The sequence below is a fragment of the Sander vitreus genome, chromosome 5 (assembly GCF_031162955.1).
Source record: "Sander vitreus isolate 19-12246 chromosome 5, sanVit1, whole genome shotgun sequence".
NCBI lineage: Eukaryota > Metazoa > Chordata > Actinopteri > Perciformes > Percidae > Sander > Sander vitreus.
Window position 1 is genome coordinate 15666319 of NC_135859.1, and position 24613 is coordinate 15690931.

Consider the following 24613-nt stretch of genomic DNA (forward strand, 5'->3'; position numbering starts at 1 on the left):
TCTGATGTTATACAGTTCCCAAACCTTCCCTAGAGCAGGACCCGGAACAGGGTGTACATCAGTCCACAGATCTCTGAGAATATTTGAGAAGAAATGCTTTTGTTACACAACTTCTTTCAGAATTGCATAACTGTACAATGTAGGTGAGGAGTAAATAGTGGAACAGAGAGACCTAGAAAAAACAGCATTTGTATTCACTCTTTCACTGAATTTAAGCCTTATTGCTTCATGTTGGTGACAACACCCCAAAAAATGTATACTCCTACTTTGGGAATCATTGCAGATTAACCCACTTAACCCAATTTTGATCCTAAGTTTGATGATGGGGCTACTTTTGCACTAGCATTTGTGTGCCAGCATGTTTGGGCCTAAAGCGTCAATTTTACCAAACAGTGCATATTCAGAGGAATAAGTTGCTTTATTACATGTCTCAAAAGGTGTTGTTTTAGTGTGCAGCACATCAAGGCCGTCAGAAGATCACCACTCAACCACACATGTCAGACAGCCTACCTGAGCTATCCACCATCAAGTTTATTATACATCATGTAACAGTGATACATTTTTACGCATACACCCGGGTCATTATGCGTGGTGTGGTTTCCATGGAAGGGAAGTTCATACCCTGTGAAGCAGCCGCAGCTGATATGAATACAGAAAGGAGTGAAAGGAAACTCAGTCACCTTGTTGGATAATAATCACACTTACCCCATTGTTAAGGTTGACATGGAGGCGATCACAGATCCTTTTCACTGGCAATAAAAACGTATATCTCGGATTGGCTGCTGCGTATGAAGCTCTTCTCTCTACACGACAGTCTTCGATGTATCACCGTCGGTGCGTCTGCAGGAATTTGATGACAACTGGTCCATTCCCCTCCGCTGTCACCGCATGAAATCACACATACATGTCGTTCTGCACATGGCACGGATATCAGACCTTCTCCTTTGGCGTTGAGGGTTTGGTGATGGAGCAGCAGCAGTGCCGCTGTGGGAGATCCAGCGCAGAGTCCAATGGAGGTCCGACAGGCGCCCTGCTGATGTCGTGTAAATTACAGATCCTCGCTGGAATGGTGGAGAAGCCCTGCTGCCTGAAGACAACCCTCATTTAGCCACTAGATAACGCACAGCATCACACTGTCCACCCGCGTCTCTCTCTCTCTCTCTCTCTCTCTCTCTCTCTCTCTCTCTAATTATCACAGGCTCACAGGCTACACCCCCACTCTCTCGCCCAGACTACAGATATTCCACACACTCAGTATTAGGCTACCAGTGCATTTCTATAGAATAAAGCCGATTTCTGATGTGTCTCTCCGACTAAACCTACAGTATATATTGTGCTTATGCAACATCGATGTATGCCTTTTTCTTTCTTTTTTTTTTTTTTACTGATTCGCGTAACAAATGCCTTCTCGCCTTATCAATGCTGGCTATGTGGAGTCGTTTGCATAGATTAAAACATCCTGCAGTTTCTACGCTGTGGCTGTATAGCCTATGTGCTTTATTGATCAAAGCCCATCCACAGACCCCTATGTGTGTACCCCGCCCACCAAACCGCTCCACATCTGGCTCATGCATCCGTTGCCCGGCTCAGATCACTGTCAGTATTGAATTGCATACGTCACGACACCGTCCTCCGCAGTGACGTCACTCGGTGCTCAAGGGAATTATGCCATTTGATGGTTTATTGTTTTATAAGAAGTTTATTGGAAAGTGGCCTCCTCACCAAATGTTCAAAGCAAATGTTGTTCCATGGCTTTAATATAGGCTAATTTTCCTCCCTAAGTTTTCTTAATCTATAAGCAACATTATTATTGTATTATTGTGTCCAGTGAACAGGTCACTGATCCCTTCAACATAACACAATTTAAACAACCAAATAAATAACCCAGTTCATGCTCCATCAGTTATTTAGGCTATTGTCTGTCAATAAATCAATTGTCTTTGGCAGCCTGCAAACATAGGACACATTTAATGTAATCTGCATTTTGCTTTAAAATGATATATGCAACCTAGCCTATGTTGTGTTGCACATAGCCTACAATTGTACACCTTGTTCTTTCTTATCATCTTATTATTTCATATATTCTCTTATCCGGGTCTCTGTGAGCTGTTTTATTTTTTAATATATAGGCCTAATTGGTTCTAAGTCAAAGAAAAAAATATTTTGGGGCCACATCTGATTCTGAACATTGAGAATGGATTGGGAATAACTATTTAAAAGAGGGCAACAGTCAATTTAAAAATGTTTATATATCATGGCTTAACTCTAGAATAACCCAAGACTATAAATTAATCTGGACAGTCATATATGATCCAGGAGCTCAGGCAGCATATGAGTTGCTAGATAATGAATAATTGGAATGATGATGGACACAGTGGGTCATCATAACTAAGTTACAAAGGTAACAGTAAATAATACAATAACCCAAAAAAAGTATAGTCTAATGTCAGTCTTTTGCTAATTGTGGCCTTTAATGTCAGTCCTATATAATTGTTTTCTCATCACTCTTCTATGTATCAAAGTGGACTCTTAAAGGGAAAACACACCCTAAAATAGAATCCATGCATGTAAAATCAGTTTAAATGTGTGGATTTGAACATAGTCCTTCAACAAAACAGTAGAGAAAGACTGACTGTAGTGAAGATGTTATGTAGATATAAATCCCGAAGCTCCTTCCCAGACAATGGATAATGCTGATTTATACTGGTAAGTGGGCTTATTTGTTTCACATCTCTATGCTCTACATCCAAATTAAACTCATTTGGATATACGGTATCTAAAATAACATTTTAGAGAGCATACACAGTCACAAATCAGTTCAGTCTTTATGGACTGCTCTTTGGTGAATTTCCCCTATAAACAACATGGCCACGTCCCCTTTAAATCGAGTTCTATTACGTCATGGCATCAATGCGGAAGTATGTACATAGGAAACTAGCACAGTTTTGTTTACATGTGACATGCAATTTGGTAAGTGTTACAGAGTTCAGTTTTTAAGTAAACATCTTTAACATTTAGTGACATATTATATGTAGACGCAGTCTTCACACAAAGCTATACATAAACCGATTTAATGTGGTTATAATGTCGTTAGATATTGGAATTAGCTAGCATAAATTAGCTAGGTGGTGCTTGAGCTAACGTTCGCTAGCTCACTATATCTGTCCGATCACTGGTAAGTTTCGGTTTCCGTTGAATTGCCGTTCCTGTTGGGTGATGAGTTCAGTACTGTTGATAGTCAACATCCCAGTTGTATTATCGCTCTGTTGTCTTTCTTTCAGGTAATCAGTGGAGTTAATGCTGGAGCCCTGTGAAGAACTGCAGCATGTTTCCCCGCAGCGCTGCACAGAGGGGGCGGTCTGCCTACCGTGACGGCCTGTACCCGCCACCCCCTGTACCTATTTGCTACGATTATAATCACCAACGTCTGGCTGTTGTCAACAGGTGAGCATGACGAAGAAACCAAATTGTTATGGTGTGATAGACATCCGCAGCATCACTAAAATAGTAGTAAACGTATAAATGGTTACTTGCACTTTGCTTGCGCTTACGTGCGCTTTTATGTCCTGTACAGTAATATGTAAATGTTTGATTGGTAGCTTCTATGTTTCTGGACGAGAAAGGTTGCCTACATATGAATGGAAGCCCTATCCAGCCCTATCTCCAGTCCCTCCTCGAGTCCCGGCTCCTTACACACCAGCTATCCCCAATGGGCGAAAGTATGTTATTTTACCATTTATTCTTGACTGAATAATCTATCTTTCTTTAAACATGTCTCCATTTATGAATATTTTCCTTTTAACATGTCTTTTCACACGTTTCTTTATCATTGTGTTTCTTCCAGGAGGCAGAATGATGAATACAGCCCCCATGTTGTGAAGCGCCAACGCCTCGAATCCCCTTCCCACCCATTAGTAGGCTCCCCTATACCTCGGGCCACTCCCCCTCGTCGTCCTGACCAAGCGGTGCCAGGGTTGTCAAGATCATCCTTTGGTTTTGATAGCTGTTATCCCAGCCCACGTGCCCATATCCACCCTCAGGTGAATGCTGTCCCGGAAAGCTCCAACAGCCTGCAGACCTACACTAAGGACAAGGTAACGTATATTCAAAAGGCCTCAACTTGCAGCTGATACACATTAAGTCTGACTATCTGTGCATGCAGGTATGCCTGGTTTAGCCAGTGTGCATGTGTTTGGGCCCTCAGTTAAGTGATCAGATGGTGGAACTGTTTGAGGCGTGCCAGCAGCAAACTTCCGATTTGGCCCGGAAGGAGACGTGCCGAACTCGGCTGCAGAAAGACATACAGAGTATCTATGCAGGTGTGTATAAATACACATTCACGCTTTGCTCTGACTTTCTGTTGTAATGCTTATTCACTAGTGTGTGTCTCACAGTTGCACGACTATACTTGACTGGGTCTTCTATGAACGGATTGGGCTGCCGGAGCAGTGATGCTGATCTGTGTCTGGTCCTCAAGGGAAATGTGAGTATATCTGACTGTGTGTGTGAGTGTGAGATCATAGATACCCACTTCCTCTTAAACACTTGCATGTTTTTCTGTTTCAGAACAGACCTGATCCTATTCATGTCCTTACTGTCCTCCAAAGGTTGTTCAAGTCACTGTGTGAGTAATAATAGAACGCTTTTAAAAAAAAAAAAAAAAAAAAATACAATCATTTAGAATAATTTATTGTGTTATGTTCTCACTTACTTACTTATGTCTTACTTAGCTTTGCTGCGTATAACCAACTAGTTTTACTAAACAAAATAAAAAACATACTGGGATTAATAGTGGATTCTTGTAGTTGGATTATGTTTACATTTTTTATTTTCTCCACCGATTCCACCAGGTGGAGCTATTTACCCAGTGGAAAAAGAGTTTTTTAAGTTAACAGAAAATCAAACTAAAACAACCATTATTCTCATGATGTTTGTTTTGATTCAAAGCATATGTGGAGAGGACTCAGCTGATCAGAGCTAAAGTGCCAATCCTCAGGTTCAGAGAGAAAGGCAGGTAGGAGCAAAACAGTTGTTTAAGCCTGTTTTTTTGTGTGTGACAACATCATCTAAATCAGAAAGAAGTGTTCATATGACTCTTTTACTACTCCTACCCTCTCTAGTGATCTGGAGTTTGATCTGAATATCAACAACACAGTGGGCATCAGAAACACATTCCTTCTGAGGAGTTATGCCTATGGTGGGTGAGACAGTCATTAATACCTTGACTTTTATGGCACTAACTTTAAAAAAATCCTGTCTAATTTATTCAGCTCCAGCTGTGACTGATCATTTTGTTCAGTAGCCGTTAGCAGCAAAATTGATACTTGAAAGGAAGATAGAAAAAGATTTGACCTGCTGTGTTGTTGTGTGGGCTCTCTCAGCTGATCTCAGGATAAGACCTATGATCCTTGTTGTCAAGAAATGGGCACGGCACAATCAAATCAATGATGCCAGCAAAGGAACGTTAAGCAGCTACACACTTGTGCTGATGGTGCTGCACTACCTCCAGAGTCAGTACAATTACACACACACACACACACACACACACACACACACACACACACACACACACACACACAACCTTTGTGTCATTTCCATTTGTACTTTTGACTATTATGAATCTCATCCTGAATGTGTTTTTGTTTACAGCTCTTAAGGAACCGGTCCTTCCCTCTCTACAGAGGGACTACCCAGTAAGAGTCTCTTTTTTTTGTTGCAGTTAATCAGTTTCTCTCATCTGTTTTTGTACCTTCTAGTCCAGGTTAATTACAAGAGGTACAGCTGTAAACTTAAGGCAAACGATAGGAAAATACAAAATGTTAGCTACCTTGCAGACACGTCTGTCCATTCTTATCCTCTCTCTACTTTAATAAAAAAAACATTTCTGCATCACTTTAACTTTACTTTATCCATCACAAAGAATCTGTCTGAATGTGCTCAGTTTTAAGTCTTTTGTCTTATTTTCAGGAGTGTTTTTATGCCCTCTTGGACATTGACGTGGTTCCAGAGGGACCCAAACGCGTCCCTCCCTACATCTCAACAAACCAGTCCTCTCTGGGAGAGCTTCTTTTGGGCTTTCTGAAATACTATGCCACAGACTTCAGGTATCTCCCAAGGACATCACATTACTGAGTCTAGTGTTGTTGTTTTTTTTGCCTGCTCATTTTCTTGCTCCCATTCCTCATCTCCTGCTCCTCTTGACAACTTCTTCTCCCTCTCCAGTCCCTCATCTCTTCTCTCCTCTATCCTGCATCCTCTGGTTTCATGTTTCTGGGTGAGGGGCAGGAGCAGGTGGGACCTTTGGCCTGCGCTAATATGACATACCATGATCCCTGTGTTTGCAGTGTGTGTGTTACTGTGACACGCCACAGTCGCAAGGTTGAACTAATACTTGCCACACAAACACGCACTGTATTTTTATTTATTTTTTGTTACATTTCACAGTATTAAACACTCTTAACAGGTCACACATGTTGAGTGATTTTGCATTTGTTTGCCCTTGATTGCATGTGCTTTGCGTTACTGCTGACATTTTCCCGAGAAAAGGTTTTTACAGTGGTGAGGACATTCTCCTTACATTTCCTACCAGCCATTTGTTTCAACCAACTTCTATTAATAAACTATGACTAAAAAATATCTTTGTACCTAGAATTCGATGCATTCAATGAAGCTCCAACATTTAAGACTTGAGATGATAGACCGACTATAGTGTGAAGGTTAATATGTTGACTCTTGAGTCTCAGATGCATGACAATCATGTATCTTTGACAAACATAAGAATGTTATATGTTCAGATTATCTTTCCCAAGCTCCTCTCATGTTCCAGTTGTCTGTTTTTATACTGCACTGAATTTAACTAAAACCATCTGAGCCTGGAAGGCACAGAATCTATCTGAAAAACCTCCCCCTTGTTTGTTAGTGTTCATATGTTGTTAGTGTGCACATAGTTGAATAGCTGAAATTTGCAAAGCCACTGGTGTGGTATTTAAGGATCCTGGTCATTGTGTTTATTTTCAGTCTAAATAATTCCCGTGCTTTTGTTTTTTCTGTGTCTTGCAGGTGGGATAAGCAGGTGATCTCTGTTCGAGAGGCCAAAGCTTTGCCCAAGAACAATTCTAAAGAGTGGAGAAACAAATACATATGTGTGGAAGGTAAACATTTCAGTGGACATAACATGCCACTGCCACCACCACTTAACAGTAACTGGAGCATCAATGGAAGAAATGTCCCTGGTAATGCTACATATCAAGTGAGTCACAGCAATGCCTTGTGTTTCAGAGCCATTTGAAAAAAATAACGTTGCCAGGGCAGTCCATGAGAAGCTCAAGTTTGATGCCATTAAAGCTACGTTTGCTGAGGTACATGCCAGTCCTGATAACTGTACTCCCTTCATCTTTCTTCCTCCAAGCCAATGAGTTATTCATAATCCTCCTGCTTCTTACCTCTCTGTGTCTGCGCAGTCATGTCGGATACTACAGGACAGGAAGGACCTGAACTCGATCCTCCCAGTCCGAGCCATCATTAACAAGGAGTCATGCAGGAGATAAGGGGTCGCTCGTCTTATTAGACAAGCGGATGGGAGTCTTCTACCTCAAGACAGGCCTGTCCCCAGAAACAACCGGAGACCTTTTGGATGTGCCAAGAGAGGAGCCATGCTGCTCTGCAGCTCACAGACACAAAGACTAGGACTCTGAATGCTCTGGCTGCATTGGTATCGGTCGCATACTGTACTTGGCAGTACATATTGAAAATACTGCACTCATATTCCAATGCTTAGCAGACTTTGCCTAATGATTGAAACTGATAATAAGAGTGACACCAGAGGGCTCTGACATCGTAATCCTGTCACATAAACTGGTGACAGAGAGATGCCCCACTGAAGCTTGATAATAATGGTCAGTGTTATTAGAGGTAGTTAATGCTGCTACATTGCCGTTTCCCAACACACAGCATTCCTGGGAAGAAGTAAAGTGTACTGACAAAGTATGAAAAGACAAAATAATGCCTGCACCTTGCTCAAATCTGAAGCTGGCATAAACGGAAGCACCAGTGTTGATGTTTGTCTCAACCAAGTTTATCTCCTCTGATCTCAGTTTTAGTTATGTCCACATTGCTAGAGCCAAACTGTACAGTTTTGAAGAATATACCAATAATTTTCTTCTGCCACATGTATGTACAATATATACAGTATCTTAAGCCTGTCTGGACCAACTTGTAATCAAAGCCTTTTTTCTATTTTTCTAGGTCAGTAGTGAAGCTATTTTAAACCCCATGGACAATTTTTTCTACAGCTGCATTTTCTTTATTACCATCTTTAAGTTTCTAAGCTCCTCTGAAAACTGAGCTTGCTATTAAGTGATGTTTAAGTTAGTAGCATAATTTAAGTGACTCAGAGGGGATCATTAGAGGGTTGTAAATAGGCCAGACTCTGGATATTGTTACTTCTTTATCATTGCTCATGATGTGTTGTATTATTTCCCCTATACTGGTGTCAAGCCCAGTGTTGCCAGATTGGGCCAATTTCCGTCCAATTGGGCTATTTTTTATATAATTGTGCACACATATTAACAAAAAAACCTTTCCTGTGTGAAAAATAAAAATTGGGCTACTTTTATGATGATTGGGTTGGTTCTTGGCTCTGATTGGGCTACTTTTTTGTCACTCCAATCTGGCAACACTTGAGGCCTATGCTTTGGGAATTTAGTTCAGTATCTACTTGATAGATGTTATTCACTCCTTTTCTGTTCACTTAATGCATAAGTTATTTGAAGAATTTACAATTGACGTTTTCTTTTTCTTGACTTTATCTTTTTTTCTCCACTCTTTTTGTACATGTTGTACATTACTGACTTTTAAATGTTTATTTAAAAGAATGAAATCTTTTAAGATTGTTTTCACTTTATATTTTTGAGCTCTATGTGAAACCTGCTGAATTCTTGGCTTTACTTATAGAAGTTCCGAAATCATATTAAACTGTACATCGGCTTCTGTTTTCGTAGCTGTCGTTCATATTCAGATGCATTGACTGCATAGTATTTGACAAAATGAGGTTTGGTAGCATCCTTAATTTGATGTTTTATGGTCATTTATTCAGGGGTATGGGATGTAAACAGGTCTCAAGAATAAACACTTCCTAACTCATCACACAATATTAAATTTGATCACGTTGCAGTTAAAAATATCAAGATCAGAGATTTTATCCACAACAACTATGTTAACAGACATCGACCATAACACCAATACTTCCATAGATCTGGTCCAATCCATCTAGTCCACCTGCTATTTTGAAAGTAATTTTGTTTCCTCAACCTAATGCAGTTTATCCACCGTCATCGTGAGCTCCGACATGATTTGCTGATTAATTTTTGTTACGTGGTTTGACACCTTATTACACCTAGTTTTATGACTTCTACATAGTGCCAGTAGTGCTCGGTGGTAGATACCTTACAAAACGTGTATGCATGTGTGCGTGCTGTTTAGTGTTTCCACCAGCAGCAGGGGGACCATGGGGTACTGTTTCAGCACATAGCCTATATTTAACTTAGCAAGGGGAATTTTGATCTTAAAGCCACACTGGCTCATCCAGCAGGCACAGACCATGATAAAGATAATTTCCCCATATCTATAACAATATTTTCATGATAAGTTCAAAACCTAACTACTTCTTGGGTTAAGTGCACTAACAACAAACTCTAAGACCCAGTGAGACCTACCTTTTCTTTGCTTTCTTCTCTAGCTCCACTCCCCTCCACCTTAATTCCCCACTGTGTTTATTTCTGTCTCTGGCTGAGTCAGATGGACTGCTCCCAACTTAGAATGACACAAACAGGCAGACCAACTCTTCCGAAATCACAGTGGCTGAAAACATCAAGAGGACTCTAAAATACACAGAAAAACAACATTGGAGACTGCAAAGGGTAGAGCTGGAAGTTACCAAGATGGAGGAGTGTGAGAGTCTGGACTCTGAGATGACGGAGCTGCAAGAGTTTCAGAGTGAGGCTTCAGAGGCCATCAGCCAGGACGATGAAGACGAGGTGGAGGAACTGCAAAACAGGTGCTTTACACACTGGATGGCTTATTTTGTTTCCGTAAAGTGTGTCTTTTCTGCTGTGAGATCTTACTGTGAAATATATTGAATGGAGTCTGTGAGAAACTAGATTCTGGTCTTATTAATTCAAATACATTTTGCTTTAAGGAGAGAAAAGAGAAGCCTTAAGTCTGTCTGGAGAGCATGACTGGACCAGTGTGTCCAAGTGACATGAAGCAGCACTCACACATTTCATTTCATATACAAAATGATCATCTGTTCTTCAGCTCATACAAGGAATTGTCAGTGTGGCACTGCAGGCAGCTCTATTCCAATATTTGATATTATTCACCATCCCATATTTTACATCTCATTTATCATGTTTCATGCTGGGTGCTCTAGTTTTCCTTGCCATGTCATAAATAGTAGAAGACACTGATATGTTGGATGTATCTGGGAAGGCCAGGCATCTCTTCTCTAATATTACATGAATGACGCTTTGGGACGTCACCTTGCTGTAACCCTGCAGGGGCTGAGCTGTATTGATAGCAGGAGGGACAGCTCAAAGCTCATTTGATCATTATTCTTTCAGCTTGTCGCTCACATTGGGAGCCTGGCACCAGGTACCTGGTCTAATGCTGGAGATCCACACCTCTCAAGTAATCATCTTGAAAGTACCTCAGTGGGTGTTATCGTGTTTTCATCTGAGATTTGCCAAGTTGGCTTAGGTGCAATACGTGAATTAGTGGTGGTGGTTTTAGCTTCCATGCTGGCACATCTCGCTCAGATATGTTTTGATTTGATTCATTGGTTTGTTCTCTGCTTGCATTTTCACGAGCTGTGCCAAAATGATCTGTTTAGTCATGTCCCTCCTCTTCTCGTGAACTGCAGCCTGCTGTCTTTCCTCTAACTCTGGCCATTTCTCTCTCTTCCAGTCTGCGAGAGGTTGTCCAGGACCAGTCCGTGAAGCCCAAATTCCAGTGCCTGATGGTGGATCCATCATTCTCTATGGTAACTGTTCAGAGTGAGGACAGTGGTATTGTTTGGGAGACAGCCTCTAGCCGCTGCTCTACTCCCTGGGCCTCTGAGACCAGCTCTATCTCTGAAGCCTACAGCATGGAGGGCTCTGGAGCCGCAGGAAAGATCACCATCGTCTTTGATGAGGAGAAAATAGTCCGCAGGAGGACAAGGTCTGGAGGAAGGAGCAGCAGGCTGGGGGACAGGCTGAGCCGACCTGGTAGTTCAAGATCAGCTTCAGCCCTTGGAGTGGAGAGACCGGAGATGGCAGAGGTTTCCCTCCCCAATGTTAAACAGGAGAAAACCGAAACAAAGCCAGACTTGGAGGAAATCAAAAATAAAGATCAGCAGCTGTTTAGTTTGATTTCAGAGGGTTATGAGATTCTCAACATCAGAGTCCCCTCCAAACTTCCCACTGTGGACGAGGAAGAGAGCACAGAGTTGCAGGACAATTTGTCTTATTTGGACCAGACTCCAAAGATCAGGTCCCGAAACCACCATGACTGGACACTCCAACAGAACCATACCCTGCCAGAGGAGGGGGAAATAATGCATCACCAAGAGGTATTTATTGATTTATCTGATTGATTTGAGTGGTTGTAATAATGAGATATTCCTTTTCTAACGCTTTCTAACTTTTGGTTTTATTTGCCTTTTTCTGCCATTCACATGAAATGAATATATTCATTTATCTAGTAGATGTGCTGCTTCTAACACGTAATTGTCCAAATTGATTGACTTTCCTCAGCCCTCAAAGCAAGACTCTGCGGACACAGAGCTCAGACACACACCCACTCAGAGGGAGAGCGCCGGCGACATAGACTACTTTGAGAAGTTTACCCTGGTTGATGTGGTGGCTCCTGGAAAAGAAGCTCCAGAGCTGCAGGAGGAGGCAGAACAGCCTGCGGCGAAGCCCCAAGTGGAGGAGCAAAAGCCGGCTAAGGAGACAGCCACAGACAGCCCCTCTGCATCAGAGGACTCATTTGTCTTTGTTACGGATGTGGAGATAGTTGGGGAACACCTGGATGAGGTCTTCTACGGAGAAGGAGCTCCTGCTAAGGCACTGCAGAGGAGAGAAGACGAGGCGGAGAGCACAATGAGAAGGAGACGAGAGAGCCAGAGATCTGGAAAGGAGAATGGCTCAGCGTTGTTTGGGAGTGAAGAGACCATCCTCACGCCCATTTATATCTCCTCTGGACCCCCTAAGATCATTGACCTCATCCTGTTGGAGGAGCCCACCGCCATGTCCTTTATGTACTCAGACCTTTACGAAGACGCTGTAGGCGAGAGGACGAAGAGCGACGGGGAACACTCCGAGGCAGAGAGCATGGCATCTGAGAAGACTTATAGAAGACGTTTGTCAGATTCAGACGAGGCTGACGGGTACCTGGAGAAGTTTATTTTGAAGGATGAAACTCCCACAGTGGAGGATCAACCACAATCAGTAGAGGATAAGAGGGAGGGGAGGATGATGTGGTCGCAGTCTGAGTTTGACACAACAGGATGTCTAACAAGACTGGACAGAGAAAAGACAGAGGAAACAACGACTCAGGAAGTCAGTGTTGGAGATAACGGCGACGATTTACAATCAGCAACATTTGAAGAGAAAAGAGTAATAGTTACAGAGACAGAAAAGGAGAGGGAGGAAATACAACTTTCCATGGGGACTGAAGAGCAGACTGTCAGAGAAGCCTCGGAAGAATCAGTTCAGGAGTCTAAACTGGAAGAGGATCAGATGGAGGATCTGGAGGTGACACATGAGGTAAAGAGAGACCAGACTGAGCCTCCTGAGAGCAGCACTGATGAACCACTTCCTGAAGCTCAGCAGGTGGACAGTAAAGTAGAGAAAACAGAGCAGAGTGAGGAACATCAGAGAGAAGTGCCAGCAGAAACAACTAGCGTGATTGAAACTGAGCAGCCATGTCAGACACCAAAAGTGGTAGGAAAAACAGCTCAGGTGGTTGTAAATGCTGCAGAGGAGACGGCTGTGATAAAGCCTGTAAGCAGCGATGCGCCTCCCATCATCACTGAGAAGACTTTCTCTAAGGAGGCAACTGCTGACACTGAGATGGTGGCTTCTGATGAGAAAGTAGTTACTGAAGCCATAGCAAAGGCCCTGGCTGAAGCTAAAGATCTTGAGACTGAAAGACAGGAAATTGTTACCTCTACTGAACCAGTGGAAACAACTAGCATTATTGAAACTGAGCAGCCATGTCAGACACAAAAAGTGGTAGAAAAAAACGCTCAGTTGGTTGTAAATGCTGCAGAGGAGACAGCTGTGATAACGCCTGTAAGCAGCGAGGCGCCTCCCATCATCACTGAGAAGAGTTTGTCTGAGGAGGCAGCTGCTGACACTGAGATGGTGGCTGCTGATGAGAAAGTAGTTACTGAGGCCATAGCAGAGGCCCCGGCTGAAGTGAAAGAACCTGAGACTGATAGACAGGAAATGCTCACCTCTACTGAAATAGACTCATCCGCTGAAACATCACTGTGTGAGGAAAAAGAAGCAGCGGAAGTTGTTCCTGAAGATGTTGCACCTGTTGAGGTCACCACTGACTGTGATTCTGCAGTACAGGCATTAGTGGAGGTCACTGAAAAAGCCGCGGATGAAAAAGAGATCCAAACTCAAGTTCAGATTGATCTTCGGGAAGTTACAAGTGTTAAGACAACAGATGTTCACACAGCTGAAGGAGAGGAGGAACATGAGGCTCTGGCAGAGGAAAGTACAGTTGAGAGCCAGCCGTCTGAATTTATTACTGAAGCTGATCAGGAGTCAGAGGTTAAAGCTGGGATTTCAAATGAAGTAACTGAACCGGTGTTGCCAGAAGAAGTGAAGACAGATTCAGATAAGAAACAGCTTGAAATCCTTGAATCCAAGCAACATCAAAAAGAGGAGTCAGTAACTGACAATAAGCTGATAACTGAAGCCAAAGACACTGTTGCTCAGGGGATGGTGACTGTGGGTGATGAGTTCATCCTCCTTGTCCCCAAAGGACAAGCTGTAGAGATGGACATAGCGATCAGTCACTCGTCAGAGAAGACTACAAGTGGTACAGTAGCTCTCTCTGAACCTGACAGCACATGTGAACATCTCATTGCACCTGAAACCACCACCACATGCCCAGACACTCTTCAGGCCCCAAATGTAGAAACAATGACAGAGCCTCAACTGGAAGTAAAACCTGACATTGTTTTAAATGAAGACTCACTACCCAGAAACGAGTTAGACAGGACGTACTCTCCTCCAGCTCCTGTGGAGGAGGCCAACACAGAGGAGCAGAGGATGGACTGGGACTTTGAAGATGACAAGGGCAACCTTTCCCCTCTGAGGAGCTCTACTCCCCAGGAGGATTTGTCTGGGCTACAAAGAGAAGATATGAAGTCAGGAACAGCAGATGTAGAACAAAAGGCAGAGATTCACAAAGTGGAAGATGCCCCAGAAACAAGCATTGTTATAGAGGATTCCAGTCCAGAGATTGATCTGCACAGAGAGGATTTAGAAGAAAAGATAGAGCAAGATGAGGCAGTTGCAGAGGCTCCAGAGGTGATTGCTGAGGAGCTTGAATACGAGATAATATCTAAACAGGATGCAAAAGATATGCCAGAACCTGAAACACAAAGAGATGCAGAGGAACCAAAACCTGAGTCTGGTCAGGAGAGAGAAGAGAGGATGGAGGTGGAGACGGAGGAGAAAGTCTTGGATCTGCCCCCAGAAGAAGAGCTCATTGAGGCTGACTATGAAATCATCGATGCAGAGGAGCAGAGTCAGGCCCGACTGGCTGCTGAGCTGCAGGGGATGGACTGGTTCTGTATCACCTGTGGATGTCTGCTGTCCGAGGATGACTATGTGTCTGGAGAGCATCACAGCCACGAAGTTGCTGCTGTGGACCAAGCCTACGAAGAAATCAAGGTAATGTTCTCTGTGAATGGGAACATGTTTTATATATATGCATTTACATTTGCTTGAGTTTATATTAATGGTTGTCACAGCTTTTTAACCCCAATGCTGCATTTGGGGTCCTGGAGACCTGAGCCACTCTTTTACAGCTCACAAAACTTTGTTTGATCACTTTGATACATTGATACTTATCACTTCTGTTTGTGGTCTTAGAGACGCCAGCTGTAAAACTTAAATACAATGGATTTTCATTTGCACCATATCTGATTGGTGTTTGTTTGGATTTCTGTTTTTGGAGTTGTATTACTGTTCAGAAGAGGTCTAAGAAGGAGATAGACCCCTCTGTAGTCTAATTGAACCCAAACATTATTAATGTCACTGTGTAGGATAACATACTGTACATTTCTTTATCTGTACTTGAATTGCTTTTTGGCAAACAAAAGGAATATACATCCAGTTGCCAGTTTATTAGATCCACCTAGTGACCTAGCTAAAACTAATGCAACAGTGAAACCTTTATGAAGGTTGTAATGTTCAGTTTTTGTTGTTGTTGTATGTGGCAGCTGTTTAAGAGAGGTATTGATTCAACTGTGTGGCCATTTTGGAGTTTGTGGCGCTATTGAGCTGTATTGTGTTATACTGACAAGTTTTTCTATTATTTTGTCCAACCCATTCAATGTGGATAGGCTTAACAACAGGAACACTTCTCTGTATAATGTAATGTATTGCAAACTACATCCTCCAAAATGATTATAAATAAGTATAAAATACTGTACAAATACTGTACGTATACTGTACCGGACAACTTTTAATTAATTTCCCTTCATTAAAAGTTGTAAATGACTACTGTAGACATTAATACATTTATCACATTTCATTATTACCCTTTAATTAACATGCATTTAAAAAATGAAAAGCTTAGTTGGAAATCTATTTATTGATACTAGTTAATAACAAGTAGACCATCAATAACTATTAACAGTACTGATTGCATGTTGTTGTGCACAATACTGTTAAGTAAAATGTATGGCTAAGTTAACATGCAAAGTATTAGTATTATCATTAATGAATATTACACAAGGGACATATATTAAAGGGTGTAGCAAAATGTTAAAAATAGATTTAAAAGACTAGTTTAACATTTTGGGAGCCAATAAGCATTCTTACCAAAATCTTTAAATATTCCTTTTTAGATCAGATAACATGTTTTATTCTTTTTTTGTTTTTTCTTTGTGGCCTCAGAGGCTTCACAGCGTCTCCCAGATGTTTAATCATCTTAGCAGGCTGCAGCTGAAGCGACGCAGCAGCAGTTCTCATGTCTGATGGCATGCTGTATTCAAATAGCAGCTCATCATCATACACTTTACCAGCATTATTACAACACACGGTTATGATCACACACACACTTTACTTGCATTAGTTTGGGTCATCAAAGTGCTCCTAAATTAGTCGGCTATAACTTTTCCATTCAGACTGCATGCTCTCAGGATGCCGGCAGGCTGCGGCCAAGCACATTACATTGTTGTGATGTAATGCTCAGCTTTGATCTGTGGAAAGGTCCAGTGTGACATCATCAATTGGAGAATGATATGTGATCTGTTCACACACACACACACACACACACACACACACACACACACACACACACACACACACACACACACACACACACACACACACACACACACAATGTTCTCCCTCACTGTCCATCTGGGTCAGCACAGGGTCAGCCATCTGCTTTTTTAAATCTGTTTTTGTTTGTTTTGTGTTTTTTTAAATTAATGTTATAGCACCTTCTAGCAAGCAAAGAAATATAAATGTTGTTGTCTTTTATTTGCAGTTTTCAAAAACCATCTGTCTAGTTTTTAAATTGCAACTAGAGAATGCAATTTCTGAAGAAATTGCGGTGTGAATGCTGTATGGTGAAAGGCTGACGCTACACTGCTGATTGCTGACTTGAATTGTGTAAGAAGAAGGTGAAGCAGTGAAAATAGTTGGAAAAGTGGGAATGGGTTTAATTAGTATAGATGTCTTTGAAAAGTTGAATAATACCCAGAATGTTTGAAAGATTTGGCATATTTGAATAGTTTTTAGTTGAAAAAGTGGGAATAAGTTTAAATAGTATGAATGTATTTGAAAAGTTGAATAACACCAATAACGTTTGAAAGATGTGTAATATATTGATATAATATTAATAGTTAATTGTAATAATCAATTTGGATGAAGAAGCAGCTAAAGGAGAATGAATGAGTCTGAAAAATGGGAAATGTGTCATATTAGGGAATCGCAATCAGCTGTGTTGAATATTTCAAAAAGTATGAATGGAAAGTAAAAGTCTTTTAGAATCTGCGTGCAATTTGTAAAAGTTGTATAAAACTCAGTTAAAGGTGCAGTAGGTAAGACTTATAAAACTAACTTTCTATCATATTTGCTGAAACTGACCCTATGTTCCAGTAGAACTACATGAAGCAGGTCATTTAAAGTAAATCCAGCTCCTCTGGCTCCACCTACAGCCTGGAGTGCTCTCTGTCCAGATGCACCAATCAGGGCCAGGGGGGTGTCTAACTGCTCAGATGCACCAATCCGGGCCAGGGGGGAGGGTGTCTAACTGTTCAGATGCACCAATCAGGGCTGGGGGGGTCTAACTGCGTGTCAATCACTGCTCATGCACACGCCCTTGTGTCCCTTGTGGGGGGAGGGGCTTAGGAGACCGTTTTGGGCTTTAGCAGAAAGGGGGGAGGGACTGAGAAGTTGTCGATGTTCAAATTCTTTGGCTAAGTCCTGGATCTTCACAATCCTACCTACAGCACCTTTAATGAACAATTAACCATAATCCTAAGGAATAACTGACCATTAGTATAGGAGAGGAAGAAAAGAGAAAAGGAGGAGACGAGTTGGAGAGGAAGAGAGGAAGAATGGAGGAGGAGTTACACACACACCAACAGACAGACAGACACACACACAGGAAGAGAGGAAAATAGGAAGAGGAGAAGAAAAGGAGAGGAAGAGAAGAGGAAATGAGGAGGAGAGGAGTAGAGAAAGAAGAGAGGAGAGTATGGGAAGAAAGGAGTTTTTTGTCAGTTAACATGATGTCATGATGGACTATCTGACCAACTGATTGCTGACTTGAATTGTGTAAGAAGAAGGTGAAGCAGTGAGAATAGTTCAAAAAGTGGGAATGGGATTAATTAGTATGACTGTCTTTGAAAAGTTGAACAATACCCAGAATGTTTGAAAGATGTGGAATATATTGATATAATATTCATAGTTAATTGTAATAATTAATTAACCCTAACTGGGTCTAACTGTTCAGATGCACCAATCAGGGCCAGCAGGGGGTGTCTAACTGTTCAGATGCACCAATCAGGGCCAGCGGGGGGAGTGTCTAACTGTTCAGATGCACCAATGGGGATGTTTAACTGTGTGTCAATCACTGCTCATGCACACGCATTCATTCTCCCTTGTGGGGGGAGGGGCTTAAGAGACCGTTTTTGGCTCTAGCAGAAAGGGGGGCGGGACTGAGAAGTTGTCGATATTAGGAAGATAGGAAGAGGAGGAGAAGAGATGATGAGGAGGAGAGGAGTAGAGAAAGAAGAGAGGAAGAGGGGAGGTAAAAGGAGAAGAAGTGTTATTTGTAAGCGAACATGATGTGATGATGGACTGACCAACTGACTGACTCTGATAACAGACCTCAGGCCTCAACACCAGCAGCTGTTCTCACAGAGACTTGTCACAGTCACTTCACAGCAACAGCTCAACACAGGGATCAGATCACATGACCAACTGCAGTTAAAGGATGCCATGACGACTCCTGTCTCAGAGAGGCCATCTCACAGAAACAAAGCTCTGACGCACCTTTGATAGTCCTGCTCTTAGCTCAAGAACCGTAACTCCTATCGCTTAATGTTTAATACTGTGAGAGACACAACACCCTGCTGATCATCCTGTGCAAGAATGGTGTGTGTTATGTAAGAAATGTGAGGACAGCAGCTGTCTGAAAAGGGCCTGTTTCTCTTCTCCTGGTATTTGTGGTAGGATTTAGTACAGGAGACAGTGTGGCAGTTGGTGGACATGGCTTCACTTGGAAGCTCACTATGCCTCGTGTGAAAGTCAGATTGCCTCCCTAAGAACATTGTTAGAAAGGGCACAAGATTCCCTACATTTTGATGTAAAAGTTATGTATGAAGAGTTAACACTGTGGACGGTATCGCAAGGTAAAGAGAATTTTGCTTCCTCCTCTTTCCACTCTGTGAGTTGGGCCCTGCCCTCTAAGTCCAAACATTCCATCCCATACACACCAATGTAAAAATGGCAGAAAGGCATTTTTTCTAAGCCTCGAAGAAGACTGAGTATTTTAAAAAGTACTAATGGGATTTGAAAGTTGAATATCAACCCTGAATGTATGAAAGATGTGGAATGTTTTAATGTTTGAATGGAGTTTCTCTGTGAACATATGAATGAGTAGCTAGCAGTTGAAAATGTATGAAAATGTGTCAACTTTGAACATTCTGTCCATCCGCTTTAATGGGGAAAAAATGTCCGCTAAACGTTGAATATCTCGGAAATTATAAATGTTACGAATATTAAAAATAGTAGCACACCATTCTGAATCAAGCCGAACATTTTGATGTTTGAATGTAGTTTCTATGTTGAAAAATGTGGAAGGAGTTAAGGTGCAAAAATCTGGCAGAAGAATAAGAATAAATAAATAAATAAATAAATAAGCATTAGTGTAGAAGAATATAGATGTGAATGCCTTCAGCAATCACACCAATGAATGCCTTAGACATTTCATTCACCTGGAACAAACATCAAATCAGATCAAATATCATTTCCAGATGATATTTGAACCGTGTCTTGTGCATGTGTGTGATATTGTATTTATGTTAAATGTTGACAGCTGTAAATAAGACAAAGATCAAAGCTATAATGCAGCCTATTCAGATACTCCACAGAGGGGAAAATCAATCCAAGTTTACCAAAACAACTTTGCAAAACTACACCTTATCAGACATGGATGTGTGCAAGTAGCTTACACACACACACACACACACACACACACACACACACACACACACACACACACACACACACACACACACACACACACACACACACACACACCTGTCTTCTGACTCTTGAGTGGTGATCAGCCTTAAATGTGAGCTGTCAGGTCCCGGGGGGTTACAGGGGATTGCCACCGTTCTTCCTTCTAGAATATCCTCTCTGATGAGTCCCCTTAAAGCTGCAGTATGCAACATTTTATCTATGTTTTTTTTATCCCAGCATTATCTTTTTGTCAGAAGCTTACCTACAAGTTTGTATTTTTATCAGGAGAAGCTGAGTGACTGGATCTCAGAGCTTCAGGGGAGGTCAGAGAACATCGAGGACCTGGTGTCTGAGCTTGAACTGGCTTACAACTCTGTAGAGGTAAAACAAACAGACTTCACATTTAATACTAAATGGGACGGACAGTACCTCTTTTTAATATTTGCCATTAGCTCAGTATTTACATAACACTGTCATTAAGTGACATGATACACACTATTTCATATGTGAATATTTGCAATTGTAATATCTGTTTTGTGTCCCACTCCTCTCGACCAGGACCAGTGTGTGGAGAGCGAGGCAGCGATGGGGGTGCAGAATGAGGAGATGATGGCTCTGGTGATGGAGCAGTACAACGACATGTCTGTCAGCATGGAAGAGGAGAAGAAGGCCAAGCTGGAGCAGCTATATGACCAGATTGTCTCCTTCCAGGAGAGCATCGACTCCACCAAAGCCACTCTGGAGACCACGGCCAGAGAGGCTGACACTGACGCACGGGTACGTCCTGAGGCTTATTGATCAGTGGTATCATTTTCGGCCAATGATTAGGGTTTTATATGACATATCTGATCAATCCCTCCCGTTCTGTTCTCCCACTAGTCACCTGAAGAAATTCATGCAAGGTAATGTGCTTTCAGTGAATGGAGTGTGAGCTAGTGTGGTTTTCTAACCAGTTTTACTAGAATTGTACTAGGTAGTGATAACCAAACAGTTTGCTGCTTGATCTGCAGAGCTATAACCTATGCTTTGCTCAGCATATAGAAAATACATTTTTGAAACTGACCTGTGATCGTGGCTAAAGGATAAATGCTGTGGTTGTGTGTTCAGTCTCAAGGCAGCTCTAGACTCGGCCATGTCACTGGAGCTGGGTCCCAAGGGACTGCTGGTGTTCGAGGACTATGCCAAGGGCAACACTTCCAGCTCTCACCTCACACAGCGCAAGGGAATCCCAGGTAGGTCTGGTGTAAACATATATTTGCAGATACGCCTGACATTTACAACAACACGTCTTGTGCCATGTGCATACAGTATATGTGGCAGTTATGAATCTTGTATGTCTCCTTTTCTGTGCCTCAGTGCCTCAGAGGCCTACACTGCAGCCTCAGGAGCCAGGCTCAGCCACCAGCGCTAGTGTCACTGTTTACTGGAGAGTCAACCCTGGAGATATCATAGACTGCTTCCAGGTCTACTGCATGGAGGATCCACAAGGAGGTAAATACTTTCAGGATGGTGTTTAAACTGGGAAAAGGTAGCCAAAGTTCAAAGTGCTCCCATCTTGTGTTCTACTTCAGGCAAATTGATAGTACTGTTTAAAGAAATTAAATTTTAATTAAAAAATGCAATTCATTCTTATTTTTGTTAATTTAATAGGTCCTTTTTTCACATATACACATGTTATGGTATATCATCTTGTTGGATTTATAATAGGTATAGATTTTGTTGATATGAAATCTGGCTGTGACTTCCTGAGTTACTAAATACCTCCATACAAACATGGTGCATGTGCTGTGGCTGCTGTTGTCCACAGCTGTGTCAGAGGAGTACCGTGTGACAGTAAAGGAGAGTTATTGTGTCCTGGAGGAGCTGGAGCCTGACAGGACATACAAGGTGTGGGTGATGGCTGTCAACTATACAGGCTGCTCTCTGCCCAGCGAGAGACTCTCCTTCAGAACTGGTCAGTCCGCTCACTGGAGCTACAACAATACAACAAACGACTTTGTCTGATAAAACTCTAGAGCATCATTTTATTCTTAACTGGCATTGTGAAGGGAGTTTAGATTGGTCATTTATGTTATATTACAGTATCTACATTTTTGGGGTCGAGAAAGACCTTTAAAGACAAAAGTTAATTTCAAACGATTATTGACATCTTGTTGTTTTTGTCGCAGCTCCATCAGTGCCAGTGATTGACACCGAGCGCTGTACTGTCATGTGGGATTCAGCCACGCTGCGGTGGAGCTCAGCAAGTCAGAGTCCTGAACAGAGTTACACCCTGGAGTACTGTCGCCAGTATGAACTGGAGGGAGAGGGGCTCAGGTGGGTGTTTGGTTTAAGCAGACAGGTACACGTATAGATGGGTGGGAATGACAGAAAAGTGTTGCCATTTAACCATATTAGGAAAGCCAGTCAAATTGGTTTAAAACAAACTTAATAAAAGCAGTACATGCCTCTGACAAAAGATGTAAAGACATAATTATACTTCTTGCCCAAACTAGCTGGACAAAAATCTACAGTAAAATATTTTATACATGTACAAAGGTTTATTCCTTTAATCCGTATGTATGTGTGTGTGACACATGTAGGTCCCTCACAGGCATCAAAAGCTGTGAACAGAGGGTTCTCCTGCAGTCCAATGAGAATTATCTGTTTTACATCAAAGCTGTAAACGAGTCTGGAGCCAGCGAACAGAGCGAGGCTGCCCTCATTTCCACCAAAGGTAACAAAAACACACACACACACACACACACACACACACACACACACACACACACACGTTTTGTGTTTTACATTACACAACATTAAAAATACAAAACCAGTACAGAATTCCATGCAAATTTAAAAAAAAATGTTTTTATTTTTTATAGTCTCTTACCTGTTAACTGTTTTCAGGGACAAGGTTCCACCTGCTGAAAGCCTCAGCTCACCCCGCCCTGGAGCTGTCAGTGGACCAGACCACCCTGCACTACTCTCAGGACGTACATGAAAACACACCATCTACAGACAATGAGTAAGTTTGACTCAGCTCCTACCACTCAACCTTTTAAAGAATATGTGTAAACCAGAGTTTGTGTGTTTTCTAGGTGTCCATCCATCCTGGGTGAGTTGTTGCCGGCACAAGGGCATTACTACTGGGAGACCCTTGTGTCAGGAAGCACAGCTTACAGGGTAGGAGTGGCATACAGCACAGCCAATAGAAGCAGCCCACTGGGAGAAAACAGCCTGTCATGGTGTTTGCAGTGTATTCCTACACCATCAGGGTATGCATAAAGCATCAACCCCCCCTCCATTTACTCTACTTCTATCACTGTTCTGGTCTAAACCCTGCTTTCTTTCCTCTCTTTGTCTGTCTAGCTGCAGGTATCAGCTGCTCCACAATGAAGTTCAGTCCAGTGTGTTTGTGGTTGAGATGCCTGAGCGAGTGGGTACTCTCCTGGATTACCAGCTTGGTCGTTTATCTTTCTACAATGCCCAAAATGGTCAGTTGTTAGGCACTTTCTGCCAGCGCTTCACCCAGCCGTGCCACCCTACCCTGGCCCTGGAGATGCCAGGCAGCCTGGAGGTCAGCATGGTGCTGGAGGTGCCGGAGTTTACCAAGGACAGCTAGCTCTGCTGTCTCACCTCACACACTGAGGAGTTTACAGTTCATGTTGGACATATTTTTATGATCTTACTGTATTATAATTGATGACCACCACTGCATTACTGAGAAAGGTGCAGATATGGCAGGACATAAAATATATCATATATCAGAAGACATACTGGGTCCTATTCTTTTAAAGAGGCCTCATTGATGGGTTTGTGTGTTCTAGTGAGATCCAACCATATTGAAGTCAAACACACACTGTATCATTACTGAGACAAACAATAGAGTTTGTCAACACAAAGTTTAGACACTGAGTTTATAGCTCCAAGAGACATACTGTGGCACTTTTCAACTGCATTTCATATTGTGAATGTGTGTAAATAACCTTTGTAAACAGATGTGACCTCTTCTATATTTAATGTGTGACTCGCAACAAGTGGAGATGGCCTGTTTTTCTTTCTTTGTCTTGTAAACTGATTTTCACGTCTGAGTTGAATGAACATGTTTATTTTTCTATTTGCAAAAATGGACTGCTTGTTTGTTTTCAGCTCATTAGCTTTCTAACATACATTCACCACTAGGGGGGCCTCAGTACTCCATTAGCTGTAATATTTGCTCAAAATCAGGCTCCAATTCATTTCTGCCACCAATCCTAACAACTTCTGCTAAATCTATCATGCATTTAGACGTCTAGATTGCTTTTGATGACTTACAGCTACTGTTGATAGGAGCCATACACCTTGCTGACAAAGCTACATGGTTCTCCAGGGGACATGCCATTTCACAATTATTACTAAACTATTTTCCAGGCACATGTACCTTTTCTTCTCATCTCTGACACATTTCCTTATTTCTGGGAAAACAGAGAAAGGAGAGGGAGAGGAAGAAGAGGGGTGTGGGTAAAACACATGCAGACCATCAGGGAACAGCTGGGATTTGAAGGACAGCTCTGTGAAAAGTGACTGGGACTGATAACACTGGGTTGGGAAGTTGGAACAATTTTTATTGTACCTAAACTCAGGAAGGATCTATTTCTGTT

The 24613-nt window shown here is 42.1% G+C and overlaps 2 protein-coding genes across 4 annotated transcripts; both read left to right on the top strand.

Moving 5' to 3' along the window:
* Positions 1 to 2903: 2903 nt before the first annotated feature.
* Positions 2904 to 8985, top strand: tent2 (terminal nucleotidyltransferase 2). Of its 3 annotated transcripts, none has more exons than XM_078250569.1 (15): positions 2904 to 2970; positions 3282 to 3444; positions 3600 to 3719; positions 3845 to 4094; positions 4205 to 4319; positions 4395 to 4483; positions 4567 to 4624; positions 4948 to 5014; positions 5121 to 5197; positions 5382 to 5510; positions 5650 to 5693; positions 5968 to 6104; positions 7060 to 7151; positions 7279 to 7358; positions 7461 to 8985. In XM_078250569.1, exons 2-15 carry the CDS (start codon positions 3326 to 3328, stop codon positions 7545 to 7547), a joined length of 1464 nt encoding a protein of 487 aa, XP_078106695.1. In that variant the 5' UTR covers positions 2904 to 2970; positions 3282 to 3325; the 3' UTR covers positions 7548 to 8985. The 3 variants fall into 3 exon arrangements, with proteins under 3 accessions (XP_078106695.1, XP_078106698.1, XP_078106696.1); XM_078250572.1 differs by having other exon boundaries at positions 3624 to 3719; XM_078250570.1 differs by lacking the exon at positions 2904 to 2970 and adding an exon at positions 3012 to 3175.
* Positions 8986 to 10969: 1984 nt separating this feature from the next.
* Positions 10970 to 24591, top strand: cmya5 (cardiomyopathy associated 5). The gene is made up of 13 exons (XM_078250573.1): positions 10970 to 11608; positions 11793 to 14954; positions 20277 to 20372; positions 20550 to 20768; positions 20871 to 20893; positions 21099 to 21223; positions 21348 to 21482; positions 21799 to 21945; positions 22160 to 22307; positions 22574 to 22707; positions 22881 to 22998; positions 23072 to 23248; positions 23343 to 24591. Exons 1-13 carry the CDS (start codon positions 11015 to 11017, stop codon positions 23593 to 23595), a joined length of 5331 nt encoding a protein of 1776 aa, XP_078106699.1. The 5' UTR covers positions 10970 to 11014; the 3' UTR covers positions 23596 to 24591.
* Positions 24592 to 24613: the final 22 nt, after the last annotated feature.